General features: G+C 35.8%; 2 protein-coding genes across 16 annotated transcripts in view; one reads left to right on the top strand and one right to left on the bottom strand.

Annotated features, from left to right (window-relative positions):
* Positions 1 to 10634: 10634 nt before the first annotated feature.
* Positions 10635 to 13631, top strand: LOC124405495 (translocating chain-associated membrane protein 1). Its single transcript, XM_046880436.1, has 7 exons — positions 10635 to 10867; positions 11581 to 11763; positions 11900 to 12015; positions 12138 to 12350; positions 12553 to 12662; positions 12841 to 13128; positions 13249 to 13631. Exons 1-7 carry the CDS (start codon positions 10736 to 10738, stop codon positions 13344 to 13346), a joined length of 1140 nt encoding a protein of 379 aa, XP_046736392.1. The 5' UTR covers positions 10635 to 10735; the 3' UTR covers positions 13347 to 13631.
* A 1623-nt stretch (positions 13632 to 15254) lies between these two features.
* The window catches only part of LOC124406037 (patronin), a 40552-nt gene continuing 32300 nt past the window's right edge, over positions 15255 to 23506 (bottom strand). For 9 of the 15 annotated variants that reach the window (XM_046881362.1, XM_046881358.1, XM_046881359.1 and 6 more), the window contains 6 exons: positions 22840 to 22959; positions 22277 to 22372; positions 21615 to 21713; positions 19054 to 19287; positions 18680 to 18962; positions 15255 to 18455 (listed from right to left, as the gene is read on the bottom strand). In XM_046881362.1, coding sequence (XP_046737318.1) covers positions 18311 to 18455; positions 18680 to 18962; positions 19054 to 19287; positions 21615 to 21713; positions 22277 to 22372; positions 22840 to 22959 — 977 coding nt within the window. In that variant the 3' untranslated portion in view covers positions 15255 to 18310. The remainder of the gene's footprint in view (positions 18456 to 18679; positions 18963 to 19053; positions 19288 to 21614; positions 21714 to 22276; positions 22373 to 22839; positions 22960 to 23506) is intronic. The other 6 variants (XM_046881363.1, XM_046881366.1, XM_046881364.1 and 3 more) reach the window with 6 other exon arrangements.

Raw genomic sequence — 23506 nt, 5'->3', positions numbered from 1 at the left:
TTTTAAATGTGTTTCTTGAGTTCCTGGGGTTCCAATTAGCCAAGAAACGGTCATACAAATCAATTCGGAGACCAGAAATTTTCGGCTCCAAAAATGACTAAAAAAGTAAGGCTAACCCCTTTGGATTTTTGGCGAAAATTTCGACGACTTCGGAAAGTGCTGCGATTATTTCTTTAGGGCACTATTTCGACGTAATTTTGCGAGAGAAATCGATTGAGCGCAGTCCCAATACGCTGCGAGCAACGGATCAAAAGTTACAGCCAAAAAACTGCAGATTCTTATCGTCATTTCTCTGCTGTTTGTCCTACGCTTTTTTGAGTTCGTTTTTCGAGTTCCTGGGGTTCCAATTAGCCAAGAAACGGTCATACAAATCAACTCGGGGACCAAAAATTTTCGGCTCAAAAAATGACTCAAAAAGTAAGGCTAACCCCTTTGGATTTTTGGCGGAAATTTCGACGACTTTGAAAAGTGCTGCAATTAATTCTTTAGGGCACTATTTCGACGTAATTTTGCGAGAGAAATCGATTGAGCGCAGTCCCAATACGCTGCGAGCAACGGATCAAAAGTTACAGCCAAAAAACTGCAGATTCTCATCGTCATTTCTCTGCTGTTTGTCCTACGCTTTTTTGAATGTGTTTTTTGAGTTCCTGGGGTTCCAATTAGCCAAGAAACGGTCATACAAATCAATTCGGGGACCAAAAATTTTCGGCTCGAAAAATGACTCAAAAAGTAAGGCTAACCCCTTTGGATTTTTGGCGAAAATTTCGACGACTTTGAAAAGTGCTGCGATCAATTCTTTAGGGCACTATTTCGACGTAATTTTGCGAGAGAAATCGATTGAGCGCAGTCCCAATACGCTGCGAGCAACGGATCAAAAGATACAGCCAAAAAACTGCAGATTCTTATCGTCATTTCTCTGCTGTTTGTCCTACGCTTTTTTGAGTTCGTTTTTTGAGTTCCTGGGGTTCCAATTAGCCAAGAAACGGTCATACAAATCAACTCGGGGACCAGAAATTTTCGGCTCAAAAAATGACTCAAAAAGTAAGGCTAACCCCTTTGGATTTTTGGCGAAAATTTCGACGACTTTGAAAAGTGCTGCAATTAATTCTTTAGGGCACTATTTCGACGTAATTTTGCGAGAGAAATCGATTGAGCGCAGTCCCAATACGCTGCGAGCAACGGATCAAAAGTTACAGCCAAAAAACTGCAGATTCTCATCGTCGTTTCTCTGCTGTTTGTCCTACGCTTTTTTGAATGTGTTTTTTGAGTTCCTGGGGCTCCAATTAGCCAAGAAACGGTCATACAAATCAATTCGGGGACCAAAAATTTTCGTCTCAAAAAATGACTCAAAAAGTAAGGCTAACCCCTTTGGATTTTTGGCGAAAATTTCGACGACTTTGAAAAGTGCTGCAATTAATTCTTTAGGGCACTATTTCGACGTAATTTTGCGAGAGAAATCGATTGAGCGCAGTCCCAATACGCTGCGAGCAACGGATCAAAAGTTACAGCCAAAAAACTGCAGATTCTCATCGTCATTTCTCTGCTGTTTGTCCTACGCTTTTTTGAATGTGTTTTTTGAGTTCCTGGCGTTCCAATTAGCCAAGAAACGGTCATACAAATCAATTCGGGGACCAAAAATTTTCAGCTCAAAAAATGACTCAAAAAGTAAGGCTAACCCCTTTGGATTTTTGGCGAAAATTTCGACGACTTTGAAAAGTGCTGCAATCAATTCTTTAGGGCACTATTTCGACGTAATTTTGCGAGAGAAATCGATTGAGCGCAGTCCCAATACGCTGCGAGCAACGGATCAAAAGTTACAGCCAAAAAACTGCAGATTCTTATCGTCATTTCTCTGCTGTTTGTCCTACGCTTTTTTGAGTTCGTTTTTTGAGTTCCTGGGGTTCCAATTAGCCAAGAAACGGTCATACAAATCAACTCGGGGACCAAAAATTTTCGGCTCAAAAAATGACTCAAAAAGTAAGGCTAACCCCTTTGGATTTTTGGCGAAAATTTCGACGACTTTGAAAAGTGCTGCAATTAATTCTTTAGGGCACTATTTCGACGTAATTTTGCCAGAGAAATCGATTGAGCGCAGTCCCAATACGCTGCGAGCAACGGATCAAAAGTTACAGCCAAATAACTGCAGATTTTCATCGTCATTTCTCTGCTGTTTGTCCTACGCTTTTTTGAATGTGTTTTTTGAGTTCCTGGGGTTCCAATTAGCCAAGAAACGGTCATACAAATCAATTCGGGGACCAAAAATTTTCGGCTCGAAAAATGACTCAAAAAGTAAGGCTAACCCCTTTGGATTTTTGGCGAAAATTTCGACGACTTTGAAAAGTGCTGCAATTAATTCTTTAGGGCACTATTTCGACGTAATTTTGCGAGAGAAATCGATTGAGCGCAGTCCCAATACGCTGCGAGCAACGGATCAAAAGTTACAGCCAAAAAACTGCAGATTCTCATCGTCATTTCTCTGCTGTTTGTCCTACGCTTTTTTGAATGTGTTTTTTGAGTTCCTGGGGTTCCAATTAGCCAAGAAACGGTCATACAAATCAATTCGGGGACCAAAAATTTTCAGCTCAAAAAATGACTCAAAAAGTAAGGCTAACCCCTTTGGATTTTTGGCGAAAATTTCGACGACTTTGAAAAGTGCTGCAATTAATTCTTTAGGGCACTATTTCGACGTAATTTTGCGAGAGAAATCGATTGAGCGCAGTCCCAATACGCTGCGAGCAACGGATCAAAAGTTACAGCCAAAAAACTGCAGATTCTCATCGTCATTTCTCTGCTGTTTGTCCTACGCTTTTTTAAATGTGTTTCTTGAGTTCCTGGGGTTCCAATTAGCCAAGAACCGGTCATACAAATCAATTCGGAGACCAGAAATTTTCGGCTCCAAAAATGACTAAAAAAGTAAGGCTAACCCCTTTGGATTTTTGGCGAAAATTTCGACGACTTTGGAAAGTGCTGCGATTAATTCTTTAGGGCACTATTCCGACGTAATTTTGCGAGAGAAATCGATTGAGCGCAGTCCCAATACGCTGCGAGCAACGGATCAAAAGTTACAGCCAAAAAACTGCAGATTCTCATCGTCATTTCTCTGCTGTTTGTCCTACGCTTTCTTGAATGTGTTTTTTGAGTTCCTGGGGTTCCAATTAGCCAAGAAACGGTCATACAAATCAATTCGGGGACCAAAAATTTTCGGCTCAAAAAATGACTCAAAAAGTAAGGCTAACCCCTTTGTATTTTTGGCGGAAATTTCGACGACTTTGAAAAGTGCTGCGATTAATTCTTTAGGGCACTATTTCGACGTAATTTCGCGAGAGAAATCGATTGAGCGCAGTCTCAATACGCTGCGAGCAACGGATCAAAAGTTACAGCCAAAAAACTGCAGATTCTTATCGTCATTTCTCTGCTGTTTGTCCTACGCTTTTTTGAGTTCGTTTTTTGAGTTCCTGGGGTTCCAATTAGCCAAGAAACGGTCATACAAATCAACTCGGGGACCAAAAATTTTCAGCTCAAAAAATGACTCAAAAAGTAAGGCTAACCCCTTTGGATTTTTGGCGAAAATTTCGACGACTTTGAAAAGTGCTGCAATTAATTCTTTAGGGCACTATTTCGACGTAATTTTGCGAGAGAAATCGATTGAGCGCAGTCCCAATACGCTGCGAGCAACGGATCAAAAGTTACAGCCAAAAAACTGCAGATTCTTATCGTCATTTCTCTGCTGTTTGTCCTACGCTTTTTTGAGTTCGTTTTTTGAGTTCCTGGGGTTCCAATTAGCCAAGAAACGGTCATACAAATCAACTCGGGGACCAAAAATTTTCGGCTCAAAAAATGACTCAAAAAGTAAGGCTAACCCCTTTGGATTTTTGGCGAAAATTTCGACGACTTTGAAAAGTGCTGCAATTAATTCTTTAGGGCACTATTTCGACGTAATTTTGCGAGAGAAATCGATTGAGCGCAGTCCCAATACGCTGCGAGCAACGGATCAAAAGTTACAGTCAAATAACTGCAGATTTTCATCGTCATTTCTCTGCTGTTTGTCCTACGCTTTTTTGAATGTGTTTTTTGAGTTCCTGGGGTTCCAATTAGCCAAGAAACGGTCATACAAATCAATTCGGGGACCAAAAATTTTCAGCTCGAAAAATGACTCAAAAAGTGAGGCTAACCCCTTTGGATTTTTGGCGAAAATTTCGACGACTTTGAAAAGTGCTGCGATCAATTCTTTAGGGCACTATTTCGACGTAATTTTGCGAGAGAAATCGATTGAGCGCAGTCCCAATACGCTGCGAGCAACGGATCAAAAGTTACAGCCAAAAAACTGCAGATTCTCATCGTCATTTCTCTGCTGTTTGTCCTACGCTTTTTTGAATGTGTTTTTTGAGTTCCTGGGGTTCCAATTAGCCAAGAAACGGTCATACAAATCAATTCGGGGACCAAAAATTTTCAGCTCAAAAAATGACTCAAAAAGTAAGGCTAACCCCTTTGGATTTTTGGCGAAAATTTCGACGACTTTGAAAAGTGCTGCAATTAATTCTTTAGGGCACTATTTCGACGTAATTTTGCGAGAGAAATCGATTGAGCGCAGTCCCAATACGCTGCGAGCAACGGATCAAAAGTTACAGCCAAAAAACTGCAGATTCTCATCGTCATTTCTCTGCTGTTTGTCCTACGCTTTTTTAAATGTGTTTCTTGAGTTCCTGGGGTTCCAATTAGCCAAGAACCGGTCATACAAATCAATTCGGAGACCAGAAATTTTCGGCTCCAAAAATGACTAAAAAAGTAAGGCTAACCCCTTTGGATTTTTGGCGAAAATTTCGACGACTTTGGAAAGTGCTGCGATTAATTCTTTAGGGCACTATTTCGACGTAATTTTGCGAGAGAAATCGATTGAGCGCAGTCCCAATACGCTGCGAGCAACGGATCAAAAGTTACAGCGAAAAAACTGCAGATTCTCATCGTCATTTCTCTGCTGTTTGTCCTACGCTTTTTTGAATGTGTTTTTTGAGTTCCTGGGGTTCCAATTAGCCAAGAAACGGTCATACAAATCAATTCGGGGACCAAAAATTTTCGGCTCAAAAAATTACTCAAAAAGTAAGGCTAACCCCTTTGGATTTTTGGCGGAAATTTCGACGACTTTGAAAAGTGCTGCGATTAATTCTTTAGGGCACTATTTCGACGTAATTTCGCGAGAGAAATCGATTGAGCGCAGTCTCAATACGCTGCGAGCAACGGATCAAAAGTTACAGCCAAAAAACTGCAGATTCTTATCGTCATTTCTCTGCTGTTTGTCCTACGCTTTTTTGAGTTCGTTTTCTGAGTTCCTGGGGTTCCAATTAGCCAAGAAACGGTCATACAAATCAACTCGGGGACCAAAAATTTTCGGCTCAAAAAATGACTCAAAAAGTAAGGCTAACCCCTTTGGATTTTTGGCGAAAATTTCGACGACTTTGAAAAGTGCTGCGATTAATTCTTTAGGGCACTATTTCGACGTAATTTTGCGAGAGAAATCGATTGAGCGCAGTCCCAATACGCTGCGAGCAACGGATCAAAAGTTACAGCCAAAAAACTGCAGATTCTCATCGTCGTTTCTCTGCTGTTTGTCCTACGCTTTTTTGAATGTGTTTTTTGAGTTCCTGGGGTTCCAATTAGCCAAGAAACGGTCATACAAATCAATTCGGGGACCAAAAATTTTCGTCTCAAAAAATGACTCAAAAAGTAAGGCTAACCCCTTTGGATTTTTGGCGAAAATTTCGACGACTTTGAAAAGTGCTGCAATTAATTCTTTAGGGCACTATTTCGACGTAATTTTGCGAGAGAAATCGATTGAGCGCAGTCCCAATACGCTGCGAGCAACGGATCAAAAGTTACAGCCAAAAAACTGCAGATTCTTATCGTCATTTCTCTGCTGTTTGTCCTACGCTTTTTTGAGTTCGTTTTTTGAGTTCCTGGGGTTCCAATTAGCCAAGAAACGGTCATACAAATCAACTCGGGGACCAAAAATTTTCGGCTCAAAAAATGACTCAAAAAGTAAGGCTAACCCCTTTGGATTTTTGGCGAAAATTTCGACGACTTTGAAAAGTGCTGCAATTAATTCTTTAGGGCACTATTTCGACGTAATTTTGCGAGAGAAATCGATTGAGCGCAGTCCCAATACGCTGCGAGCAACGGATCAAAAGTTACAGTCAAATAACTGCAGATTTTCATCGTCATTTCTCTGCTGTTTGTCCTACGCTTTTTTGAATGTGTTTTTTGAGTTCCTGGGGTTCCAATTAGCCAAGAAACGGTCATACAAATCAATTCGGGGACCAAAAATTTTCGGCTCGAAAAATGACTCAAAAAGTAAGGCTAACCCCTTTGGATTTTTGGCGAAAATTTCGACGACTTTGAAAAGTGCTGCGATCAATTCTTTAGGGCACTATTTCGACGTAATTTTGCGAGAGAAATCGATTGAGCGCAGTCCCAATACGCTGCGAGCAACGGATCAAAAGTTACAGCCAAAAAACTGCAGATTCTCATCGTCATTTCTCTGCTGTTTGTCCTACGCTTTTTTGAATGTGTTTTTTGAGTTCCTGGGGTTCCATTTAGCCAAGAAACGGTCATACAAATCAATTCGGGGACCAAAAATTTTCAGCTCAAAAAATGACTCAAAAAGTAAGGCTAACCCCTTTGGATTTTTGGCGAAAATTTCGACAACTTCGAAAAGTGCTGCAATTAATTCTTTAGGGCACTATTTCGACGTAATTTTGCGAGAGAAATCGATTGAGCGCAGTCCCAATACGCTGCGAGCAACGGATCAAAAGTTACAGCCAAAAAACTGCAGATTCTCATCGTCATTTCTCTGCTGTTTGTCCTACGCTTTTTTAAATGTGTTTCTTGAGTTCCTGGGGTTCCAATTAGCCAAGAACCGGTCATACAAATCAATTCGGAGACCAGAAATTTTCGGCTCCAAAAATGACTAAAAAAGTAAGGCTAACCCCTTTGGATTTTTGGCGAAAATTTCGACGACTTTGGAAAGTGCTGCGATTAATTCTTTAGGGCACTATTTCGACGTAATTTTGCGAGAGAAATCGATTGAGCGCAGTCCCAATACGCTGCGAGCAACGGATCAAAAGTTACAGCCAAAAAACTGCAGATTCTCATCGTCATTTCTCTGCTGTTTGTCCTACGCTTTTTTGAATGTGTTTTTTGAGTTCCTGGGGTTCCAATTAGCCAAGAAACGGTCATACAAATCAATTCGGGGACCAAAAATTTTCGGCTCAAAAAATGACTCAAAAAGTAAGGCTAACCCCTTTGGATTTTTGGCGGAAATTTCGACGACTTTGAAAAGTGCTGCGATTAATTCTTTAGGGCACTATTTCGACGTAATTTCGCGAGAGAAATCGATTGAGCGCAGTCTCAATACGCTGCGAGCAACGGATCAAAAGTTACAGCCAAAAAACTGCAGATTCTTATCGTCATTTCTCTGCTGTTTGTCCTACGCTTTTTTGAGTTCGTTTTCTGAGTTCCTGGGGTTCCAATTAGCCAAGAAACGGTCATACAAATCAACTCGGGGACCAAAAATTTTCGGCTCAAAAAATGACTCAAAAAGTAAGGCTAACCCCTTTGGATTTTTGGCGAAAATTTCGACGACTTTGAAAAGTGCTGCAATTAATTCTTTAGGGCACTATTTCGACGTAATTTTGCGAGAGAAATCGATTGAGCGCAGTCCCAATACGCTGCGAGCAACGGATCAAAAGTTACAGCCAAAAAACTGCAGATTCTCATCGTCGTTTCTCTGCTGTTTGTCCTACGCTTTTTTGAATGTGTTTTTTGAGTTCCTGGGGTTCCAATTAGCCAAGAAACGGTCATACAAATCAATTCGGGGACCAAAAATTTTCGGCTTGAAAAATGACTCAAAAAGTAAGGCTAACCCCTTTGGATATTTTGCAAAAATTTCGACGACTTTGAAAAGTGCTGCGATTAATTCTTTAGGGCACTATTTCGACGTAATTTTGCGAGAGAAATCGATTGAGCGCAGTCCCAATACGCTGCGAGCAACGGATCAAAAGTTACAGCCAAAAAACTGCAGATTCTTATCGTCATTTCTCTGCTGTTTGTCCTACGCTTTTTTGAGTTTGTTTTTTGAGTTCCTGGGGTTCCAATTAGCCAAGAAACGGTCATACAAATCAACTCGGGGACCAAAAATTTTCGGCTCAAAAAATGACTCAAAAAGTAAGGCTAACCCCTTTGGATTTTTGGCGAAAATTTCGACGACTTTGAAAAGTGCTGCAATTAATTCTTTAGGGCACTATTTCGACGTAATTTTGCGAGAGAAATCGATTGAGCGCAGTCCCAATACGCTGCGAGCAACGGATCAAAAGTTACAGCCAAAAAACTGCAGATTTTCATCGTCATTTCTCTGCTGTTTGTCCTACGCTTTTTTGAATGTGTTTTTTGAGTTCCTGGGGTTCCAATTAGCCAAGAAACGGTCATACAAATCAATTCGGGGACCAAAAATTTTCGGCTCGAAAAATGACTCAAAAAGTAAGGCTAACCCCTTTGGATTTTTTACGCAAATTTTGACGACTTTGAAAAGTGCTGCAATTAATTCTTTAGGGCACTATTTCGACGTAATTTTGCGAGAGAAATCGATTGAGCGCAGTCCCAATACGCTGCGAGCAACGGATCAAAAGTTACAGCCAAAAAACTGCAGATTCTCATCGTCATTTCTCTGCTGTTTGTCCTACGCTTTTTTGAATGTGTTTTTTGAGTTCCTGGGGTCCCAATTAGCCACGAAACGGTCATACAAATCAATTCGGAGACCAGAAATTTTCGGCTCCAAAAATGACTAAAAAAGTAAGGCTAACCCCCTTGGATTTTTGGCAAAAATTTCGACGACTTTGAAAAGAGCTGCAATTAATTCTTCAGGGCCTTATTTCGACGTAATTTTGCGAGAGAAATCGATCGAGCGCAGTCCCAATACGCCGCGAGCAACGGATCAAAAGTTACAGCCAAAAAACTGCAGATTCTCATCGTCATTTCTCTGCTGTTTGTCCTACGCTTTTTTGAATGTGTTTTTTGAGTTACTGGGGTTCCAATTAGCCAAGAAACGGTCATACAAATCAATTCGGAGACCAAAACTTTTCGGTTTAAAAAATGACTCAAAAAGTAAGGCTAACCCCTTTGGATTTTTGGCGAAAATTCTGACGACTTTGAAAAGTGCTGCAATCAATACTTTAGGGCACTATTTTGACGTAATTTTGCGCCAGAAATCGATTGAGCGCAGTCCCAATACGCTGCGAGCAACGGATCAAAAGTTACAGCCGAAAAACTGCAGATTCTCATCGTCATTTCTCTGCTGTTGGTCCTACGCTTTTTTTAATGTGTTTTTCGAGTTCCTGGGGTTTTAATTAGCCAAGAAACGGTCATACAAATCAATTCGGATACCAGAAATTTTCGGCTCCAAAATGACCAAAAAAGTAAGGCTAACCCCATCGGATTGTTGGTGAAACTTCTGACAACCTCGAAAATCGCTGTAAACAATTTCGAGAATAACTTCATCGATGTAACTTGCCGAGACGAATAGATTGCGTGCAGTCGAATACGCCGCAAGCAACGAATCAAAAGTTTCTGTTAAAAAATATCGAATTGGTAACTTGGGTCATCAGAACGACGGGGACTCATAATGGCATTATTTGAGTTACAGAGTTTTTATTTTTATTCAATGACAGTTTATTCAACATGCCTTACTTCTATTACAAGTGTTCGGGTGTCAGTGTATAGTACGTAAACAGGTTGCCAAGTAATATAGAAATGAGTCAAAAATTAATATAGACAAATGATTGTACACTTCATAACAAAAACCGATTTTTCTATCAGGGTCAAAGATTACAATAAACATCACCATTAGCAGCATATAGAAAGTAGTCTAGGAGATAGTAATTATTCTAGTTCGTAGGTATGTAATAGGTTCAGCCCTGTGTCCAACAATAAGCGTAATGTACCTCCGCAGAATACGATAATTATAACATTGTATGATTTCATGTAATCTGAATAAGAATAAACATGGTCATTTTGTAGATACACCAACTTGGATTGCTGTGTGTTTCGAATCATCTTTATCATTTGAAATGTGAAAGGATTTATATACTCGCCTTCTGTGTCGCATTTGTCCCTGGGATTCTGAATGACGATCGAGATATGATACTAAATTTCTAAGTTTTTTTTTGTTGCTTTTATGCGGTCAATGCACGGCCCATTTGTCTCCGCGATGTTCATGAAAGATCACTTTTTCAAATTTCTTTTCAGTCGCAAATTTTATCGGATAATTTTGTTCCAACGGGGCCATTCTCAATATTCGAATTCGAATGAAACAATGCGTAATAATGTACTCAGTACACGAACACCCAACATCTACCAATGATTTTTACGGTTAAGACAAAGTTTGAATTTATTTTATCGACGTTATTCTACAGCGCCACTCAGATCTTTATCGCAAGATAGATGACATGTTATATTTTCTTCATCATTAAAAAATAACTGTCTTGATCATGGTGGTGCCAACGTATCGTTGTCACCACGACGCATTGACAGCGCTGGCATCGATGGTTTGAGCCGCGGCCAGCAACCAGCAACCACATACTACATTCTGTGATTGCGATCCACGGCGTCCGCGTCTTCCCATCGCGCAGTACGTTTCGAGGTTGGTTTTGGTCGTGAACGACGAGAACGAGCCGCATACGATTTCGAAATGGTTGCGATAAAAGGGCGTAAAAATACGAACAAAAATCCTCCAATATTCAGCCATGAATTTGTTATACAAAATCATGCCGACATCGTGTCGTGCGTGGCTATGGTATTCGTCGTCGGTTTAATGGTACAGGTGAGTAGAAAATTGAAAGATATTTGAACGGTATCTATCATTTGACATATTGACATATTTACCTGTCAATTCTTTCCAATACCTAACATTTCAGTGATATAATTGAATGCGTTACTCACCCGAACCTTCCACGTCCCTTTAAACGGGAATTTACTTCCTTCAATCTTAATTATTAAGCGTAAACTTTTGTTTGATCGCGCCATATGTTATGATAATTTGTGTACGGAGGATATATTTACCGGCTTAGTTTATGAATATTCATTCAACAATATTTGTATTGGAATACAGAGTTACCCTTCATTTTATTACATCTTTATTTTTACCAATAATGTTTAATTCAATTTTTTCACTAATCGAAAAGCATTTTGTCATATTTAAAATACATTCCATGAATTCATAATCTCCAAAAACGAATAATGTTGTCAAGAACCTTTCCAGTTATTTATGTACCGTTATTTGTTCCATTAACCTATTTTCTCTCTATTTTTCAACCTCATTCTCTTCAACTTTCACTTAAGTCTTGTATTATTTATTATTCACTTCTACCAAAATAAGTTCGATATACATGTACTACGATTTGTTAACCAAATCATTATTATGACTGTTTTTTGGACAGTTGTTGCATTCTAAATTTTTTTAATGGTACTCATATCATGAAACATTACTTGTAAGTATTCTTATAAATTTCTATATCGTTTTTTATCTTTCAATAGGTCACATCACCCTTGGCATACACATTTATTGCCGTTCATCATAATGTGTCTACATCCTCAAACCCTGGAGAAATGCCATCCCCAGAAAAGTACACAACAGGGTGGAAAGATGCCTGTGCAGTCTTCTTTTATTTTCTCATCACGATTGTTATGCATGCAGTCATTCAAGAATACATATTTGATGTAGGTTTCATCATACACATATATATTGCTCTAGAGTATGTAACTATAGTAGTAGCTATGCATATACTTCATAATCAGACATCTGTAAACATAGTTTGTAACTATAATAATACATATAAAATGCTGTTTATTTCAGAAAATCACTAAACGTCTTCATCTAAGTAAAATCAAGCTCTCTCAATTCAATGAATCCAGTCAATTGATTGTGTTCTATCTCTCCTCTGCTATTTGGGGAATAGACATTATTATCAGGTAATAAAGTAAATTGAATTTGAAAAGAACTATCGCTTTGTGGACAATGTACTTTTTAAGTATTCTTTTAAACTTTTATATAACTATATTGATATGTATTTAACGTATATTCCATATTTTAGGGAAAATTTATTGCTCAACATTACGTCCCTTTGGGACGAATATCCAGCGCTATTATCCTTCTCTTTGAAACTGTTCTTTATCGGACAGTTCGCTTACTGGCTTCATTGCTACCCAGAACTGTATTTCCAGCGTGCTAAGAAAGAGGAAATTTTTCCAAGAGTTTTACAAGCTACTATAGGTCTACTCTTCACATTCGGAGCGTACTTTTTCAAGTATGTATTTATAGTTTCTACGCAAATTCTATTTCGTGTCTTGACCATGAAATTTTCCAAACTTTTACATCAAATACTAACAGTATATGTTCATTTTATTCAAGCGCCTGAGAATTGCAGATGATCAAGAACATGAGATAATTTCATTACCCTAATATTCATCATAATTTTAAATAAATACTAAGAATGTGTAAAATTACAGTTTCCAGCAAGTAGGTGTTATCTTGTTGGTGCTGCATTATGTGGGAGATGCGTTACAACACAGTGCTCGCATAATACAGTTTGCTGATCGTAGCGAAAGCGGTACACAACGTAAGTTCAAAAACATGTTACTTCTCATGGTGACAAACCTTGGCTTCGGAAAAATAAATTTTTATCTGCCATTAACTTTTCTACTTTATCTTATTTTTCATTATTACTCCTTAACTAGCATGATAGATTTGTCTGTCACATGCAAAACATTAACAACCTAATTCTATTCAATTTTCAGTTGCCTTTCTAATTGCCAACCCAGTATTCGTTTTCGTCCGGATTATTTCAATTGGAGTAGCAGCTCTGGTATTTTTATACGGGTTGCCACAAACCGAGACATCTCTGGATTATGCCACTGGCAATTTTAATGTTCCCATTGTTCGGTACGCAGCTTTGATTGGAATAGTCTTATTCCAGGTCGACCGTTTATATAGGTTTATTAAAGAGCATCTGCAACGCTCCCGAGAATCGAATGCACCTGTTGTCAGCAAATTGAAGCCTAAACAAAAACCGAAAAAAAAAGAGGGTGAGCCTTGGTGTCATTGTTTAAATTATTTCCTAGTGATGTATGAGTACAACATCAACAAAGCATACTGAAACGTGTACTATATTTAGTAAAGGGCATGATTATTCTCATTTCTTCTAGGTAAAAAATCAACTCAGTCTGAAGATGACGATCTACCGGAAGTTGATCAGGCAACAAACAAAAACTTGAGATCTCGAACCGCTGGAAAAGCGAAATAAAAGAACATATCAACAGCGATATTTAATGCTGGGGTTCTTCACACGTTTGCGATAATGTTGACGAGTATCTCATTCATGTATATAAATGCATTGATGCTCGTATTGTACATACAATAGGAAAGAAGATATGAGAGAGAATATTATTTTCAAATAAGTATTTACAATTAGAAATGAAGCATATATATCACCCATTCAATCGAAATATTTCATCGAATAGTAGAGAATATCTACCGTATTATTATACCTATGCGTCAATTTTTTATCCTTCAAATAAATATTACCTTTCAAAAAATTCAAAATTTCTTGATTGAAGAGATTTCTTCGATGAAATGGGGGGTTTCTTTTTTATTTTTTTTCATATTTATAAAACAGGTGATAATGTTAGTGATTTTATCATTGCTCGCTTTTCACCGTATCATGCAATACTTAGAGAGTAATCATCGATTAATTACGAATATTGGAAGATAACTCACGCCAGTCTCATAATTGTTTGCAAGTTATGACTTACCTTCCCAAGTATCTGTAAAACATGTGTAATTTGAAATATTCAGTTTAATAGCAGGGTAATTAATTGAAGTTTACTGTAAATCACCGTATTCAAAAACGATTGATTGTAGTTATATCTACACACGTGCGGATGGCTAATATAACATATTATTGTTGATATATTTGTGAATTTTGATTTTATTTTATTCGATATCAAGAATTCCTAAATTTTGAACTTCCTCACATAATAATATATTCTGTAGTGTTCACCTCCTTCGATTGTTTTATTTGCGTTTATATAAACTCTTTTTAACATATTGTAGTTATATTTTCAAACTTGCATGTTTAGATCACGAGTATTCTACTCATTGCCGTTGATCCGTGCTTTCTTACGACTCTATTTCGGCAACTTATCTATTATATGCTAGTTTCAATTTATCAGTTAATCTTTCTCTTCTCCAAAGAATGAACTATACTCACAATAATTTATGCTACGATCAGGAATTTGTATTTTAAAATGATATTTAACATTCGCAACAAAACAACTCTTTCAAGCAGACTCAGGAAATAGTTGCATGGTGACTACTGGTAAATCGAATGTTATTAGTTATGTCTTTATCATTATTGAGGAATAACTATAAATATAGTAGCTAATTTACATGCGTATATGGTTGAATTGAAAATAAATAACCATGCATGATGATAATGATCATCAAGACCTGGATTAATTATTCTCCACTCTTCAGGGCATCGATCCGCTTGTATAAATCGCTAAAGTCTGTACAGCAACAAACGAATATTCGTTTGACTTATGTAGTAGGTGAATGGCAAAAACAAATATTATTCCTAAAATTGTTAACAGTTCGAAGTTCACAGAGTACAAAACAAGATTATATCCTTCAAATAAATAATTTCTCATTACAATTCACTGGAAATTACACCTATAATTGAACTAACAAATTAAAAGCGAATGATAACTAATCATACATTTAAACGTACGTAATATTTATTTCAAAGTTCGCCGGGAAAAGCGCCATTACAGACTTTATACTTTTCGGACATTCCGAGCGCAATTCAACGTAGAAATACTGACTCGGTACCAGGAGAACACATCTGGAACGGAGCTAGCATACTAGGAGGTAGCCGAAGTTGTCGCTACTAGTAGGTCCGCCCGTAACGAAAATGGTTGATGACCGTGGCATCGGTAATCTATTTCGTGGCTACTGAGCCGACTAAGAGGCGGGGCTTCAGCCTTCTGGTATTTCTAGCTCTTGGCTCCTTGTTTAGTATGTTCTCCGAATACTGAGTTGACGTTTCTGCGTCAAATTAGGTCCGGAAAGTGGCGAACAAATCCTCGAAATCGAGGACTGTTTGACCGGGGGTAAAAACGGAATCTACATATAAGAAGTAATACACACGTACCGGAAATGGGTTATTAATTTTTATTGATGACATTTCGCTGTAAGATGTTAACAGTAAAATATGACCCAAGTCTTATTTAATTTATTAAGGGTACTTAATAAATATATGTATATCAAGTAGTATGTAGTTTGGTTTTTATATAAAAACATAATATATACAGACATGGATAAATTGAAAAAACATCACTTGATACGTTTGATCACGATTAAAAATTAGGGGATCGCGTTACATAAGGGTAATTATTCATTATTAGTAAGCACGAATGGTTACTGCAACGTATGAACAATTCGTAGAATCGTAATTTATTTATGATTTTATTCATAATAATAAGAATAATAATCATACTTCAGATTTAGATACCTATATCAGCTTGCTAATAATATTTCCTCTTTTTAAAAAATATAAATATCAAGCAAAGCAGCTTTCAGGATGTTATGTAATGTTGTTTTCTCTCATTCAACTGTTCATTATTTATCAATTTTTTTATATTCATTTTTTATGTTTTTCTTGATGCTGAATGAACAAATCGTTTCTTCCGAATAATGTACGACATTCGCACCGATAATCTTAATATTAGTGACTAAATTGTTATATCTTGGTTGCTGCTACTGTACTGTTACAAATCAAACATAGCGAACACACTTAAAGTTGACTTTACGCCTTATTTTAATTAATATTGTCATTATGGACAGTTTCTTCAACTCTCAATGCTGTTGTTATAGCGAATTAATAAATGCGTGCATTTTACAATTTTCGATGGTTATTTTTGTGTAAGGTTGTGAAGTTATTTAAGTATTACCAAATTAAACCATTACTGATTCCAGGATAAGTTAAAAACGTCGATATGTTGTATGGTTATTGTTACGTTTTTTTTTTTAATAGTTTTTCCGTATAAGGTTGAGGAGTAGAACGAAAGTTACTACGATGGATATAAATTAATTCATGTTGAAAATAAAAATAAAAAAATTGTAGAGAAAATGGCGATGTGAAATGGATTTTAACAACAGAGTACGTACATTTATACTGGAAGTGTCTTTTCAAAAGTATTGAAATTCAGTACTACCGTTCGTGACGTTTCATTACACTTCATTTGCTGTTAGTGACGATAGTTGGATAAATACTACGATCGAAAATAGTGGAAACCTCAATGCTGTGGAGAGAAGATTTTTCAAAGTTATGGCACGATATATAGTTGTTTATTAATCTAAATGCTAGTAATTGTCCAATAATCATTCGTCATGTACAAGGCCTCTCGTCTTTTCTCAGCACAGCATTAAAAGTTAATTTAATCCTTGACTAAAAACGTGAATATCTAAACGACGAATCATCTATTCTCAACTTGCCGAACAAAATATTTATGGCAATTACACTGTAAGCTGATCGCTAATATATGTATACCAATCAATCACTTTCAAGTATATATAATAACTAGCAACATGTTATTTACTATCTATATAATGTGACCTCGAAATTATCTCAAATATCAGTTTGTATTTTTTTTTTTTTTTTTCATCGTACACATGACAACCAATAAACTTCTTAAAATTCTTGAAAAAATTTAAGAAAAATCAAACAAATAAATCGAACGACAGTAATTTTTCTCGTTATTAATTTTTTTTTAACCTCTCACATTACTCGTCGATCAAAATATGCAATTTCACTACTGTTGTATTTATTCGAGTAAACTGACTCCCATGTCAACTGGTAGCTTGCAGAGAAAATTCAATGTCGTTAGATTTTAAATAAATGTATATTTATGTTTGTAAAAGTAAAAGAAAATATTATATTTGATTGAAGATAATCAAATGCGTATAATTAATTTTGATATAAAAATAGGTATAACATGCTCTTTGGAGATATTAAAGCACTAAATACGATGTCTATTGACTTGCTGTGACAAATCAGTAAAATTTGCCCATCATTGCGGGTTATATTTCTTTCCATCTTGCTGGATCGAATTAAGTTTAAGGCTGGATTTGACTATTGCGCATGGCAAATAAAAAGAATTTAGAAAACACAAGGTAAACAAATTTGTAACGTAGTTTTACCAACCGGAACTCCATTATTAATTGCTACCAGTCCATGGAATTGACAATATGTCGTATAGATTTTTACTAAGTTATTACTCAAATGTCATATTCCATTGAGCACGTATACGCACAATATTAATTGATAATAATCATTTATACGTGATTTTTGACAGAGCTATTTAAATACATATAGTTGAATCTTGTCATAATTATTACGTATCACATTCCGTGGTTATTCAAAGCGTTTGTTTTATGTTGAAAGAAAAAAATAAAGAACTTTCAAAATCATCAATACTGTAAACCTAGTAGAATTTGTGACTGAACCTCAGTTTATAAGAGTTCATAAAAAAAAAAAAGAAAAAAAAAATAGAGAGTGATTTCATCGTAGACTGGTCACACAGTTCAACTTTAATACAGCAGTATACACAATTATGTGGCGTTGCGTTTGCAAATTTATAAGATATTTACTACTACATTAACTATACTGAACGTTGGTAGGAAATATTCATAACAAACTATTCCTTTTTATGGAAACCAATATGTTTTATGGTTCAAAGAATCAGTACAGACACAAGCGATGTAGACTTTCTCCAAAGAAAATTTCTTTTTCCCTTCTAAAAGAACCAATGAAATCTTAGTTTAGAAATTCATCGTCATAATTTTACCATTTTTTTTAAATGTCTAATAGCAATTCCAATCAAATCTGTGCAATTTACGAGTTTAGTCTTTTTTCACACAGAGATTTTGCGATTCTAGTGAGTCCTTAATTTTCTACTAAATCATCATCATCGCAATAAAGTGTCAGTGCAGATTGGGCATTTCCTTATAAAATTGACTAAGAACGGAACAATCATATTAATTTCAATATGGGCTTGTATTAAATGAGTGACTATGAACAACAGCGGGCGTAATAGTAGTAGTAGTAGTAGGAGTAGTAGTAGTAGTAGTAGTAGAAGAAGTAATGGTAGTAGTATAAGTTGTAGTACTAGTACTACAATCTTACTCGTATGTAACATTGATGTATAACTATATGACAAGTGCCATATCCTTCTTGTTAGGAAGATTAACTTTTTTTCCTTGCCACAAACTGTTGTGTATCGTAAATGCGTCAATAGTTACTGTCAAATGCTTAGTATGGACCTGCGAAAAGCACTTCCCACCTGAGTTGTATCTGAAACAAAATTAAACCATGATGCGAACAGAATTATCATATATCATTTGTTAAACAGAAATCATGCTTCGGTAAAGTTGACAGGTGAAAAAGCGACGTAATTCCAAAAATATTGTTTCAAGCCAAATGGGGAAAAAGGTGGCGAAATATTTACGGAATATTTGAATCAGTGAAATCAGAAAATATTATTTCAGGATAAAGTACAGTACAAATAAAAATCGTACTTGAAAAACTTGTCGAACATTCTGTCGTTGACCTGCTTTGGTCCTGTGCCATAAAGTTTGGAAACTTCTTCCTTGTCAGGACAGTACGAGTAGAGAGCTCTGAATTGGCAACCAGCGTCTCTGAAGAGAATAAGAAAGTGCTTGCTTTCCGATCTAGATATTTCATCCAGTACCCTCCTTTTGGCTTCTTTATTCACTGTTCCGGGGAATACACAGTATTCTACAGCATTCAACATAATTCCTCTATTTGACTTAGTGGTGGGTTGTTTGTATAATCGTGGACCTATCAAAAACAAATACAGGTAAAGATCGATAGGTGCTAGACACACATAAGTTAGTCTTAAAAAAAAATTTTTTTTTATCTACTTTCATACCATTATAATCCATCATTGAACTAGGAGTACTGCTAATATCACTGCTTCCGTCATCGAACATCCTTCGTTTTGTCATAAGGCCTGGAGGAAGTGATCCGGGGCCAGATGGTGATGGTAGATGCCTCATACTGCCCATTCCTGGACTCGGTGCACGTCTCGGAGGTGTCGCCCGGCCCAGCCCACTGTCCGTATCTGTGTACCGATACATCATACTGTCTTGATCACTACTCGAACCTGTGAACGCAAGCCTTAACATTTGAAGATGGAATACTCGCAGGAGCGAATGAAACTGACAAGAAAATATCTAGTTGCAAGTTGCTTCTTTCCGTTTTTTTTTTAGATAAGTATTTACAGATCATTACATTAAACGGTTAGTAACAAGTGTTGGAGAGATTTTCTACGGACTCTTTTTCATTTGGAAAATAAATAAATATCATACTATATCCATCTTCATTGCTTGCATTGTTCAGAAAAAGGCATAACATACGTATCGATATTATAAGGTAATTGTTGTAGCAGAATTATTTTCATCATTTTAAAGCACGTTAATTTCTCATGAGTTAAGTAATTCTATATTTCATAACAATTTCCGCATACCCAATGTACACACATATAGTTTCCATGAAAAGCGGATGAATATTATTTTTATGAATAAGAAATTTTCTATGCTCAATTAACTTTTGATATAAAATGTAGAACTTACAGATTTATGATTAATCATCTGTGCTACCCAATGTGGTATGATTTGATATAACATACTTTTTTCAAAAATGGTCATAGTTCATGGACAGCATTTATTTATTCCAGTGTGATTATATAATTTCTCAAGTTGCTGACTCTTATATTATGGATACTTTGTACATCAGGTTATGAATACCTGATTGTATAATAAATAAGCAGCTGTTCACTGTCTATTTCTTTGTTGTTTTACTTTTTAAATACCATTTCACTATAAGAACGAAGTACTTATTTATGATTATTTTTTCTGTAGAAGAAAACATGGGAATTACAAAGTAAATAATGGCATTTGACTATGTGATTTTTGCTAGTTTTTTCTTTGTTGTTTCCACACATATTCATCTATATCGAGAGATTGACTAGTTATTATTATTACCAATTAATACCTGAAACAAATGTAGTACATGATAGACTAAACAACAAATTATCAAGAACTTGAAGAAGAAGCATAACAATATGAACGATATAAAACCTAACTATGAGAGAAAAATAACACCAAATATTAGACTGGAACCACCGACCTTGATCTGAAATACAATTATTACACAATAACCCATAACCAGTGCTGTACAGTGACCAAAGCCCAACAAGCTTCAACTGAACATCTGCAGCTACGCTAGCAAATAAATTTCGTATCCTGAAACTAAGGTCAAAGTCTCACTAGTGGTATGAAATAACAAAAAAACCTTTGTTACTGGGTTAATATAGTGCAGATAATAACAATGTATATATATTTTTTTACATACATTGTATGGGAATAATTAGCATGTTTAAGGTGTCCTGAGAATAGGAATACCATTACCGTTACCGTAATTCTGAGGGAAAGCAAAGAGTCTAGTTTGGAAGTTATTAATGAGACTTTGGCTATAAATAGAAACAGTGCAATTCGTATGTGTATAATATATTTGTATATTGTATATACATATATACCTCGTGTTTTCCACAATATTCAAACGAATTTTTACCAATATATAATGCCACATTATCAAGGAAAAAAATATGCTGAATTATATTTTTACTAGTACAAAGTGTTGAGATATTCATATGCTTTTTGATGCTAATTTTCTACAAACGAAATGAATAATCACTAGAAAAATGTTCAATGCGTCTTTCGTATGTTCCAAGAAAAAAAAAATTAACAAGACGTTCTGTAGAATGATACTTGGAATTCAAAATCAATACATCTTCTTGAATATTTCATTAAATTCAGATTTAATTTGGAAATATTCTTCTAAAAGTTAGATGAGAAAATTTAATGTAAACATCAGACGAGTTTAAAATCTATTTAGTGTCATTATGACTTAAAAAAATTTGTACCACTTCTGAGTAAAATATCAGCTAAATACTGCATGTTAACCATAACGTTGATTAGTTGGTTTTGATATATTTACTTGAAAAGAATTAAATATTTACACATGAACTGTGTTCATGATTTACAGTTCATGTTTTCATATACCATATTCATGATATAATAGAGCAGTTGTGAAGATTTGGAACTTTATGAAAGAGGTTATTTGAGAAGTATTAAGTCACCTTTGAATCGTATAAAGAAATTCAAGATAGATGTGGAAAAACAATGGCTCGTTTATTATGGAATTTAACGATATAGAGTATATATGATATATGTGTATAACTGCCACCTGTGCGTTTAATTTAACCTGTGACACCATGCAACTACAATATGTATGTACATAGTAGCCTACTACAATTTTACGGTGTGAAAAACATACATATATATTCATATACATATACGTATATGAAAATTGTTGCACGATAGAGAAATAGGGGTAAACGTATGTATTCCAATTCACTGTTCTCCTTACCACACAAATTCATCAACGAATTAGACTTTCTTCCCTTAAAGTTTTGGTAAGATGGGTATTTAGGCCTGCCTCTAACTTGTTGCTGAGGCTCCTGTGCATCTGTAATAACGTAACGTTTCCGTTGTTACACCGGCGAGACCGAGGTAGAGCCAAAAATAAATTTTTTTGGAAAATGCTTTTGTTATGCATTTCTTTTTTCTTAGTACTCTTAGTATAATAGCAAAAAGATGACAATAATTTCCATACAGGCCATTCCATTGATTACATTTGGGTATAAAAAATGAAATTTAGGTAATGACAACCATAAAAATAACAATATTATTAATAAATATACCAGTCGGTGCAAATGGTGCATAACAATGTTCCGCTCTAAAATCAACAGGGTTTTCTACAGGCGCCACTACTGAATAATAACTCATACCCGAAATAACCATACACACAATCATTGATAAATGATCAAAGGATTTCATCTTGTTTTCTTGTTTGTTTTGTTTAAATATCAGCAGGGTAGATATAGGTAGGTAGGTAAGTGGGTACTATTCATATACATGGCGATCCATACATGATAGAGATTCCTGAAACAGCTCTACTCTTATAATACCAAAGGTCAAAAAACGATCAATGCATTCTCCATAAACTTTTTTGCAACTTACTAAACTTACCTCGTGATGTTTTATAAGAACCACGACGACCGAGTTGATTAACGCTACGACATGGCGAAGATCCTCTACCATCATCTGGCGAATCTACAGAAGAAACTAAAATAGAATGCTATTATTACACTGAGTTATTATTTCACCTTTCGAGTTCTATTACTAGGTAAGTTGGATACAAATATTATACGTGAAAATTAATTTTCATGATGTAACTGCACCCAAACCATGCTTATTCAGAATACAATAAATAACATCTAATTATAATGAGGAAAACAAAAACAAACTAAAAATCAATCATGACAAACAACTCAACAAAATCTTCATTACTTAACCGAATATTAGAGAATAGCATCAACATCATTAGCTGTTTAAACATAATAAAAAATATCATAGAGTTGATGAAGGGAAGCAAGTTTTCATGACTTTATGCGCTTGGTATTAGATATAAAATTTGGCGTAAATTATAAGTGTATAATGGATAAAATATTATTAAGACTTTTGTCAAGTTGTTGGTGTCTGTGTAATTGTTTTACAAAGTGAGAAGAGTGAAAAGTGTGTGTACTGCGTACCCCTAAGGCTGCCACCTCGATAAAGGGGACCTGAGCGACGGTCATCAAGGTGGGCGGCAGTAAGACTATCTTGAGAGCCACGATAGTAGTCCCGTCTCATCGTTGGGGATATCAGCGACGCTATGGTAAGTGTGTTAGTGCACAACAATTTTTTTGCTGAGTTTTCTATCATAGTCTAGTTAATAAAGTCGAAGAACCAAAAGAATTTTGCATTTTTGATATCATCAATCGATGTTATCACAATTTTATTATTATATGAAACCGTACGAAAATGATTATAGATGTTTTAATTTGTTGAATAGCTGAACTTTAATTGATTTCAAATTTCGTCACAATGTTTATAAAATCTGTAATCTATTTCACAACATTGGTCAATTTGTTTATTGAATCTGTACTATGTGAAATCGCGCTCTGTCTGATAATGTAGAGTTATTTGAATCATTAAATCAATTAGAGAACAGTAAATAATAATGGCAGATAAAATATAGACAACATGATGTATGTATTGCGATAAACTAGTATAATCAAGAAAACATTCAGCGCTGTGAAGATTTAGCTAATAATAGAACATACGTGTACAAACGAAAAGTTTTTTTTTTTTTACGTAGTATTGTCACAAATATTGCTAAATTAAAATTGCTTTAGTGTCAATTTTATCATGCAGGAA

Source organism: Diprion similis, chromosome 4, assembly GCF_021155765.1.
Source record: "Diprion similis isolate iyDipSimi1 chromosome 4, iyDipSimi1.1, whole genome shotgun sequence".
NCBI lineage: Eukaryota > Metazoa > Arthropoda > Insecta > Hymenoptera > Diprionidae > Diprion > Diprion similis.
Note: the sequence above shows the minus strand (reverse complement) of the source record. Positions and strands in the feature narration are given on the sequence as shown.